Here is an 11,081-nt window from a genome sequence, read left to right as displayed (position 1 = left end):
AAAAAAAATGCAAAAGTTCCTCCTCCTCCCAGTATAAACCCCCGTCCCAGCACAATCTTTGTCCCCAATCCCACATCCAATGCCCCCAATTCCCCCTCCCAAATCTCCCCAAAGTTCTCCTTAGCATAAATCCCCCCCATCTCCCCTCCTAGCATAAATCCCCCCCCAGTCCCCCCTCTTAACCCAAATTCCTTCACCCCTTAGCACAAATACCCCCATCCCCTTTCTGGCACTAATCCCCCCTCCTAGCACAAACCTCTCCAACCCCCCTTTCTAGCACAAATCTCCCCCAATTACCCCATCTAGCACAAATCCCCCTGCTAATCCCCCCTCCTAGGACAAATATCCCCTGAAAAATTCCCCTAAATTCCTACTTCTAGCAAAACCCCCCGTCAAGGTACCCTTCCCAGCACAGATCCCCTCCCTTTCTAAATCCGTTGCCCCTTCAAATCCTGTTTTTTTTTTTTATATAAAATGACTTAGAACCCCAAAACATTATATATTTTTCTAAGCAGAGGCCCTAGAGAGTAAAATGGTGGGTGTTGCAATTTTTATGTCACACAGTATTTGTGCTGAATTTTTTCAAACACATTTTTTTAAGGGGGAAAAAATGCACTTTAATTTTAATGCACAAAACCCGATATAATAGTCAATTGTGTGGTAAAGGATGGTGTTACACCGAGTAACTAGATATCTGTCACGCTTTACAATTGTGCGCACTCATGGAATGGAGACAAACCGCACTACTTAATAATCTCCATAGACAACATTTTAAAAGCCTTTTCAGGTCACCAGTTTAGAGTCACACAGGAGGCTTTATGCTGGAATTATTGCTTTCTCTCTGACGATCACTGCGATCCTCTCATGTGCGGTGTGAACACTGTTTATATATGTGGGCGGGACTTCTGTATGCGTTCACCTTTGTGCACAAGCACAGGGGTGCTTTAACCCTTCCCAACTGTGCTATAGCCAAAAGATGGTCCGGAATCATCCAGTTCTGGGAGGGTGTCTATAGATCTGATCACAAATCATGGTAAAGGGCCAATCACAGTGGCCTTTACCATGTGATCAGCTGTGTCCAATCACAGCTGATCACATTGTAAACTAATTTTACTGGTTATCGGCAATCCTTTCCTCACGCTCTGTCACAGTGTGACAGAACCAGTTACCAGCGATTTTGACAGGGGATATTTACACTGATCGTCAGTGCCTGATTATTAGTGCAGCCCAATCAGTGCACATCAGTACCTCCTCATCAGTGCCACCTATCAGTACCCATCAGTACCTCCTCATCAGTGCCGCCTATCAGTACCCATCAGTACCTCCTCATCAGTGCCGCCTATCAGTACCCATCAGTACCTCCTCATCAGTGCCACCTATCAGTACCTCCTCATCAGTGCCACCTATCAGTACCCATCAGTACCTCCTCATTAGTGCCGCTTATCAGTACCCATCAGTACCTCCTCATTAGTGCCGCCTATCAGTACCCATCAGTACCTCCTCATCAGTGCCGCCTATCAGTACCCATCAGTACCTCCTCATCAGTGCCGCCTATCAGTACCCATCAGTACCTCCTCATCAGTGCCACCTATCAGTACCCATCAGTACCTCCTCATCAGTGCCGCCTATCAGTACCCATCAGTACCTCCTCATCAGTTCCGCCTATCAGTACGTCCTCAACAGTGCCGCCTATCAGTGCTGCCTATCAGTACCCATCAGTACCTCCTCATTAGTGCCGCCTATCAGTACCCATCAGTACCTCCTCATCAGTTCCGCCTATCAGTACGTCCTCAACAGTGCCGCCTATCAGTGCTGCCTATCAGTACCCATCAGTACCTCCTCATTAGTGCCGCCTATCAGTACCCATTAGTACCTCCTCATTAGTGCTGCCTATCAGTACCCATCAGTACCTCCTCATCAGTGCCACCTATCAGTACCCATCAGTACCTCCTCATCAGTGCCGCCTATCAGTACCCATCAGTACCTCCTCATCAGTTCCGCCTATCAGTACGTCCTCATCAGTGCCGCCTATCAATGCTGCCTATCAGTACCCATCAGTACCTCCTCAGCAGTGCCGCCTATCAATACCCATCAGTGCAGCCTCATCAGCAAACATCAGTGTAGGAGGAAAATCATTTATTTGAAAAATGTTATAACAGAAACTAAGATTTTTTTTTAAAAAATGTTCGGTCTTTTTTCATTTGTTTAGAAAAAAGTAAAAATGTTGGTGATTAAATACTACCAAAAGAAAGCTGTATCTGTCTAAAAAAAAAAGTTTTTTATGACTACATCGTTGCAGTGCAATTGTCATTCAAAGTGCAACAAAACTAAGAGCTGAAAATTGGCCTGGGCAGGAAGGAGAGAGGGGGAGATTCTGGTATTGAAGTGTTTTTTTTATTTTTGTATTTATTTATTTTTTACTACTTATTTGTTTTCATTTGTTTAAATCACTTTTATTGCTATCACGAGGGAGGAACAACATCCCTTGTGATAGCATGGGCAGTGACAGGCCCTCTCTACTGAGACATCTGGGGTCCATTAGACCCCAGATCTCTTCTCTGCCCTTACAAACATCTGATCAGACTGAGATTGGTGTGATCAGATGCTTTCACAGGCTGGTAATGGATTGTTTACATTAGACCAAAACCAGAAGTGACGAAATACTTGTTGCTTCCAGTTTCTTTGATCATAGAAATGATTGGGGATGTTCTGGTCTTTAGTTATCTCTATGGTTGGCAGGCAGGACCAGTGACTTCAGTGTGGGGCTCTCTGGTGGGATGGGAGAGCCCAAGAAAGCATTAGGGGAACCCCATTCAGTTGCATGCAAAAGCAATCCAGTGATTCATTAGCCACTTGGTTCACTTTTACTTTGTTGCATTGCTGTCTGAAAAAAAAAAAAAAAGTATTGGGGTTATGACTGGAGCTCCAGCCATGACCCTGTTATACCAAATTCAACCAGAGGATGTACAGGTACGGTTCTTTTGAGGGAAGTGGATATGGAAGCCAAATGTAACCCACGTTCACTACAGTGAATTGATTTTTTTGGGGTTAGCAAAGTTTGTGTATAGCAATGGTTCCCAACCTTAGCTGTCAAGTACCCCAAGTAGGTCATGTTTTGGGAATTCACCTTTAGATATAATAGAACAAGAGATATGCCGGAAGCACATGAAGGATCTCCAAAAAGCATCCAAACATTTTATTAAATGGTCACATTACACCATAACAACATCGTTGTCTCTGAGTCCCTCAAGGCCCCTTCTTCAGGCATGTGACTATTTTTTGCATAATATTTTATTGATCAGAATTTAAGAGATTACAAAATACAGTACAAAGAATACAAGATACAAAAATAACTGCAGATAAAAAACAAATCAACAAGAAATTAAAAAAGGAAAAAAAAAAATCAGATAACTGGGTGTCACGTACCTGATGGGAGACTGAATTGATGAGGTCGACTAGGGGGACAAGAGCGCCAGGGTTTTTCTTGCGGCTCTTGCAGATGATGACCTTGATAAGCAGGATATCCTCTGATTTGGGTACTGTGGAGATAGACCAGGCAGGTACAGTGGATTGCCAGATGCACAGCAGAGCCAGGTATGTAGCCAGGACACAGGACTGGAACGGAGTATAGGATAGCCAGGGTCATAACAGTCGGGCAGCGCGGTACAGGATCAGGAGGAAATGCCAGAATCAGGAACAGAGCCGAATTCAGGAACCGGGGGGGCAGGAGAGTACTCAGAGTCCGGTCAGGAACAAGCCGGGTCAGAACCAAAGGAAATCGCACAGGAAACAAGCAGGACACGGGGGAAGCTGAAGACCAGTCAGCACTGAATGAGCACCGAGGTGCTCTTTAAATAGCCCACCCAGCGCCGACAGACGTGCCTGGGTCCTAGTGCCCGCCTGCCTGTATGCCTTGTCGGGATCCTGCACATGCGCAGATTCATGTGCTGCGGCGATCTTCTTGTTCCCTGACACTGGGTTTACAATAAACAATGCAAATTAGAAATACAAAAGAGGGGGGAGGGGTACATAACCAGGCCTCAGCCCACAAAGGTGGCTCCAAGCAGTAATAAGAGAAGGGGATATTCCCTTAAGGTTTTGCCAAACCTTCTGCAATCAAAAAAACTAGAATTGTGAAAGAAGACACGTAGCAATGCAGCGACCCCACTGACTACATACCAAAATGCATATACAGTACTGGAGTGGGAGACGCCCTACCAAATAGACTATGCTGAGAAGGATGGACCCAACTGTAGGTCACACCCTCCCACAACAATATGGCGCCCAATCACCTAACATTGCTATTCCTATGCTGTCCATCTATATTATAAGAACTAGTAATTGTGTTCTTAGAAATAATTACATTAATTAACTTAAGAATGTTTTATAAAACAGGACATAAATGGGCCGGCACAGGGAACCAGGAAGAAGAAGTTGACCACCAATGACCTCCATTTTGAAAATGCCCAAACCCATTGATTCAGTGGGGCTCAACATCCAAAATTATCTCCCTAAATCACATTCAGTAGGCAGTACTGTCGCTGAACGTGACTTATTCAAGTGAATAGAGCTGTGCTGCAACTGCCTGTCCAACATTAGGCTTGCAGCTGAAAATACCATTGCAAATACTCCAACTGTCCATGACAACTAAAAACATTCAGGAAGAAGCAGTATGGCCTCACGATGCCTGTCAGCTGCCCCTGTGCTTCTCTGTGAAAAGCGATCTAAGGCCTTAAAGTCTTGCCCACCCACACATTTCTTTTTTTAGTTTTCTGCTAACAAGAACAATTGAGTACTGTCCTGGATACTTTTTTTATTTGCACTAACATTCAATTTTCAGGACAAGTTTTCAGGGTATATCCCCATCTTCAAGGTCCAATCAGAGATGAATGGTTCTACTCTCAACAGGAAATACAAGACAGCATACAATATCCCACCCACCCCTCCAGTTCTGATTGTGTATACTGCCACCAGGAATAAAGTGTGATGTAGGTTTTGTTTTTTTTGACCGGATGGCTGTTGGGCCAGTGGTCATTGGGAGCACAGCTATGTGCACTTCCTTCTGGTCTCTTTCCCCAGGCTACCCTTCATTGGTAGGTTCTTGTCTCCCCATATGGCTGTGGGGATGGCATTCCTAATGCTTCTCATTACCTCCTCATTGAAGACTTCATGGATACGGTGTTGCTTTGGGTGTTCCTTATGGGCTCGCTCACACCATGTGCATTGACATATTTTTATGCACCTCTCAGGTCTCTGCATGGGTATAAAGAAAACCATTGCGTTCTATGTGTCCTGTTCACACCACAATGCTAATGTCATGTGCAGATGGTGTGGTGTGAACAGGGCACACAGAAAACAATATTTTTCATTGAGCTTTTGCAAAGACCTGCATGATTGCTAGACCAAAAAGGGGAGGGTCTTTCATATGAATCAATCCTTGAAGGACCTCAATCAGAGGAAGGAATAAGAAAAAAAATCTCAGCCTCAGGCCACATGCCCTCAACATTCAGGGGTGGCTTGCCAGGGGGAACCCTTAGCAAAGCACTTTGTCCCTATAATAAATGAGGACAAGGGTCTCTTCCCCACAACCCTGATTGGTGGTTGTTCGGTTCTGCAGATATTTATTGGAACCTGGAAACCCCCTATAAAATAAGTGGTCCCCATATGCAGCCCCCCCCCACATGGCTGGGGATTCCCAGTGACAGCAGCGGTTCCTAAAATCCTGTGACAGTGGGAAGCTGTCATATGTAGGACTGTTAGAAATACAGCTCCTACATATGATGCTTGGGGAAAGGTTTGGGCGTTAAGGAAAATCCAGACTAAACCTTCATCTTAACCCTAATGGATGGGAAGATAGAGGACCTCCTTAGGATAATCTAGGATGCAAGTTCTCCATCTGTGGCACCAGCCTTGGCAGCTGCATGTGTGGCTCACAACCTGGATGTTTGGACTGGTAACTTGGGTCAGCATATTGGGGGGAAAAAAATTCCCTTGCAGGAGATTGTGGATACCCCTCAGCTTGTAACCAAGTCTTATAAAACGGACACAACCATGAAGTCAGTAAGAGCCTCCACCAGATCAGATCCTTTTCCTAATTTGGCCAGAAGGGCCATCTGGCACAGCATGCAATACACTGGTATTTGTGACTTGGTAAAGGGCGAGATCAGTGGGCACAGCTGCTTCTGGGAATGTGGGCAAACAAGGAACAGGACTAGAAGCCAACATTGATGCTGTTACTGCTGAAACCATCAGACCCTCATGCTGTGATCCCAGGACACAGCCCAGACACAACCGTCATGGGACAATAAATTAAAAAATGGGAATGCCCTGGCAAATCAGGAACGGTTGGAAAGTATCAATCAGTGGAGCCCATCATTTCTTCTGCTAGGTAATAGAGTGTAAAGTTTTCAAAATAATGTTAATAGGAAAAAAAGAACTGAAAAATAAAACTCTGAACACTGGAACATCAAAGAAATAGAGGTTTTCCATACATGTGGGAGTAATAGCAGCAGAAGTAGTAAAGTAGTATAAAGTGATAGTAGTATTAGTAATAGTCATATTGCTGTATAAACATAATAATACAATATTGAATAAACCAGAGGTGAAGAAGCACAAGAGCACCACCCAGTGCACAGGAGGAGTAACCACAGATTAGCAAAAGTTACTACACTATGCAGCTGGGGGGGGGGCTTGCTGATCTCAGGCTCGGTAATGTAACATCATTCCATCAATGTATCCAAGGATTCCTCAGTCCATACTGCAATAGAGTCATTAAAGTCTTCATTTATTATGACAATATTATACTTACCATATATGCCTTGTACAGAAGGATTGCAGAACACACATTCCAATACACTTGACAATGAACAAAAAAAAGGGAAAAGAAAACCAACAAAATGTAAAAACCATCAATTTGTTCTAATATAGTACACATGTTTAGGAGCTTTATTTAAATCTGTCTTTTTTTCTTGCTGGCCGGGCTGGACATATGATTCACATGTGTTTCCCATCCTCATCTATCCTCCAGCAGGGAACAGGTCCTGAATGCTGCTGCAGAGAACTGGGCTCATGTGATGAGGTGAGCTTGGCTTCCTGAATCATTTCCCTGTCAGCTCACAGAAGATGTTGCATAACATTGGGTGTCAAATCCTGGAAAAGACCGAATCTGGAGCAAAGACAATATGGGACAGCACTAGAGCTTGGGGAGGGTGAACATTGCTTGTTTTTGTAAACAGGCCCCCCTCCTACCACATGAAAGAATAAAACTGGATAAATGGGTTTTAAGGCCATTTAAGGAGAACAATAAAATCAATGGTGAGAAGACGTGCAATGTAATTTCTATGTAGTATAACCATGCCATTAGCTGCTCTGTGGCCCTGGAGCAGAGGGTCCCATAATTTGACCATATAATATTTTCTTAGGCAGGGGAAGCATTGGGAGACTAAAGCCAAATAGAATGAATGTGTAATTAGTGTAGGTACCATGTAAGCATACATCGGTGTTATAGCTTTAGAATGGTATATGTTTGAATAGTGAAATTGCTTTTGAGAACTGTGGTGGAAAGAAGTGGACATGTGGTCCAATTAGATCTGTGCTTCTGTGGCTCATTATATACGGTTTTCCTATGCTATGAGTTAGTATTTCTGAAATCAGCAATTACAGTAGATAAGCAAACATGTGACCAGATACAGAATAATCCAGCAGTCCTAAGATTTAGACTTACCTTCCCCTAGGACATGAGTCTTGTATGAGGCAGTACTTGATGAGGCTCCACAATGGATATCATGCACTTTGTTATATCACATGTATGACCGTTTTCCTGGTTAGATTCTCTGGAGGCATTTTTGTTTTCCATGGCAGGTGGACATATTTTAAAATGTCCATAGCAGAACACCTCTCAGAGGCATTGAGTGCCAACAAGTCGCAGAACATCTGCCTGGCTTCCATGGAGAATTGTTGCCACTTTCCTGGTGCCAAGGTTAGGTCTTTCTTCATTTGCCACCAAGCAAACTCCCGATACATGGGGTCATGACCCCCTGCTTCTTCCCAAGGATATGAGCCGGTCATAGCTGTGTACAACAGGACTCCAAACGCCCACACGTCAATGCTCGGGTGCAGCAGCAATTGATCCCCTTCTTTTAAGCTGCACAATTCCGGAGCAGTATATGGGATGGACCAGGCCATACATGGTGCTTGAGTGCCCCGGAGCCTCGTCAGTCCAAAATCTGCTAATTTGACTTCCTTACATTCAATGTCCATGAGCAAAATGTTGTCCAGTTTAATGTCCCGATGGACCATTCCTCTGCTGTGCATAAAGTCTAAGGCACTCGCTACCTGTGGAACAAAACACTTTACAATATCTTCATTTAAACCAACCTGTAGAAAAAAAAGAGAAAATTAGTCACTAGACACAAATATAACACAATGTTACCCAACATATTGAACCCACCTTACCTCGTGTACAGGGAAACAAACATACATTAGCTGAATACACAAGGAGTATGATTAAAGGAAACCTGTCAGCATACAAAATGGTGCCATTAATGGTGCAAGATCCATCTTAACCCATCTTACTCCATTTTAAACCTTGCTTCATAACTTGAGTGATACACATACCTAAAACAACAAGCGTATGCCAACTATACATCCTACCAACTCACTGCCCTGGGAAAGGAATCTTTAAAACTCAGAATGCTTCAAAAGCAACTAAAACTAGAAATCGTGACTTTATAAAGATCAATAAATTTTTGATACAAACTTACATTTAGCTTTACTATTGAATGAAGGTTTCCAGCTGGTGCCACCTTCTGGACAAAGACATAGTCGTTGCTGGTTTGGAAAGCGATTTCATGGGTTGCGATGATATTTGGATGGCCGCTGAGACTAAGAGACATTCCGTATTCCACTAGGAAGTTGTCCATTGGAGTTGTCTCTTTACTCATCAGTTTCATAGCCACCAACTCATCTGTTAAAAAGAAAGACATAAAAAGACAATGAGTATCATAAACCCAACATTAGAGAAATGATGAAGCTTGCTAAAGTTAGTTAAAAGTTTCTGTAAATCTAAAAGCTCTGACTTATTAAGATCCATAATCATCACTCAAACACTGGAAGCAAGGGGGGCTTGGAAAACTTAGAAACTTAAAAAATGCTGCTCAAAGGTTTGGAAATGTTCTGCAGCCGAAGCATTCTGTTGATTCTTAGATCTTGGATGTCACACTCATATCTCAGTTTAGAAGTAAAGATCCTTTAGAGATCTGAGCTCTAAATAGAACTAAATCTGCAGAGGGCACCCAGAGCATTAACTAGAATATGTAAATATCAGACTTGTATATTATGGCAGACTTGCTCATTATAGTCTCCCCTCCTCTGGTGATGCAATATCTACAGTATGATCCCCCTTGTTGCACCATGCAACCGAAGAACCTTTACCTGCTAGTTACTCTTTCCCTTAGTTTATTTCCACTCATTCAGAAGCACAACTGATTCTGTAAATCATTCTCTTTACATGAATTAGGCTACAAATTTACCTGAACCCCGATGTTTGGCCAAGAGGACCTTTCCATACGATCCTGTCCCGAGCTCTTTGATGGGGTGGAAGTGGTCTGTGACGTCCATCATCGTCAGGTTTTCTGAGGTTTCGGCGATGAGCTCAAGAAGTTTCCTTGCAGTGTTCTTGGTTACTTCTACAATGCTAGAAGCCATTCTGGAATCACAACATCAAAACATACAAATGAGTTTCATTTGGCACTAATCATTAGTAAGCGGCATTAATCATCTCTCTGGATATCACCCAGTTACTGTTATTAATTGTCACCTTCATTAGAGGTGGGGGGAGGGGTAGTATTGTAACTAAAGACAGTTATAAAGCTGATATATGCTTACAATTCTTATTAAATACATGTTGGGCTTATCTTGATGAGCTTTTATTCACAGCAAGTGGATATTGTTTTCCTATATAAGTCTATGGTAATGCAAAACCCACTTGAAGCCGATCAAATTCACCTGTCTATATAGAGTATTATAAATTATTTTAGAAGGGTCTCAAATGGACATCAAACTGATTCTATGGACACGAACCCTTACTCTGATACATACAAGTTATATGTAAGAAGTCCAATTATTTTATAGATTCCAAAGAGAGAAAGGAGTGATGTAGAATGGCACTGGGCAAAGGACCGAGAGTGCCATCATTCCAAACCAACAAATGTCTACAACAAGGTAACAACCGGGGACTTCCAAGTATGGCAGCCAGGGATATCAATGTATTAGTCACAGCATACAAATGTTTTTGTATTGAACATCATGTGTGAATCTTTTAAACTTTTGCATGATATGACTAACATTTATGAAAATATCTTTTATAGCTGGGTGTTGACTTTCTGTCCTCAGGTGCCATCCTAGGAAGTCCCTGGTTTTACTTTGCTGTAATACAGTAAAATTATTTACTAAAGATATGTGACTTCCTGAGACTTCAAGCACAAATCCAACCAAAGAATTTGGACAAAAACCGAAAAGGGTTAGAACATCTTTTAACTTTTTATTGCCATTTCTGACGTCCGATCTTCCCTCACTTCATGTGTGTGGTCAGCAAAACCACTTTAAGAGGGCACAAGTGGGGGAAGAATGAAAACCTTTATTAGGTTTTGTAATTTTTTTTGTCCCATGATATTTTTATTAAAGATTAATAACACTGTTCAACAAATTTTTATTTTTTGCCAGTTTTGGAAACAAAAGGATCCATTTCTTAATGAATTTCACATTCTGAGTTCAAATATAACAATGAAATTTGTCAATTGGCTCTAGTTTTTCTGTAAACGGAAAGTTTTCTACTATAGGCGTAATGACTACATAATGCACAATAATTATATAGATAGATGTCTTTCCACAAATATAAAGCAAGTGATATTGACTACATAACAAAGCCTAAATGGCATAATATATTGCATAGGATTACCAAGACAAATTATAGCCATAAGCCAAGTTGAATCATTTTAATACTTAGGATTCTCACTAGTTTTGTCGGTTTTGCTTCTCTTGGCTTTTCTCTTGTATTCGAGGAAAGGGCTATCTCTTACAAC

At 42.3% G+C, this 11,081-nt stretch overlaps 1 protein-coding gene across 1 annotated transcript; it reads right to left on the bottom strand.

Moving 5' to 3' along the window:
* Positions 1–7,794: 7,794 nt before the first annotated feature.
* On the bottom strand, positions 7,795–9,705 carry LOC149454757 (serine/threonine-protein kinase SBK1-like). The gene is made up of 3 exons (XM_089687078.1): positions 9,531–9,705; positions 8,763–8,965; positions 7,795–8,376 (listed from the first exon to the last, which is right to left on the bottom strand). The coding sequence occupies exons 1-3, from the start codon at positions 9,703–9,705 to the stop codon at positions 7,795–7,797; spliced, it is 960 nt and encodes a 319-aa protein (XP_089543204.1).
* Between the last annotated feature and the right edge of the window lie 1,376 nt (positions 9,706–11,081).

Source organism: Staurois parvus, unplaced genomic scaffold, assembly GCF_062004578.1.
Source record: "Staurois parvus isolate SC_StPar_1 unplaced genomic scaffold, SC_StPar_1.0 ptg000417l, whole genome shotgun sequence".
Lineage (NCBI taxonomy): Eukaryota > Metazoa > Chordata > Amphibia > Anura > Ranidae > Staurois > Staurois parvus.
The sequence above is the reverse complement of the archived record's forward strand: the minus strand, read 5'-3'. Positions and strand labels throughout refer to the sequence as shown.

What these genes read in the sequence shown, in the direction of transcription:
- LOC149454757 (XM_089687078.1), bottom strand. Translation starts at nt 9,705, where the DNA reads ATGGCTTCTAGCATTGTAGAAGTAACCAAGAACACTGCAAGGAAACTT. An exon ending in GGCCAAACATCGGGGTTCAG is followed by an intron (nt 8,966 to 9,530) that starts GTAAATTTGTAG and finishes TCTTTTTAACAG; the next exon opens with ATGAGTTGGTGGCTATGAAA. An exon ending in ATTCAATAGTAAAGCTAAAT is followed by an intron (nt 8,377 to 8,762) that starts GTAAGTTTGTAT and finishes TTTTTTCTACAG; the next exon opens with GTTGGTTTAAATGAAGATAT.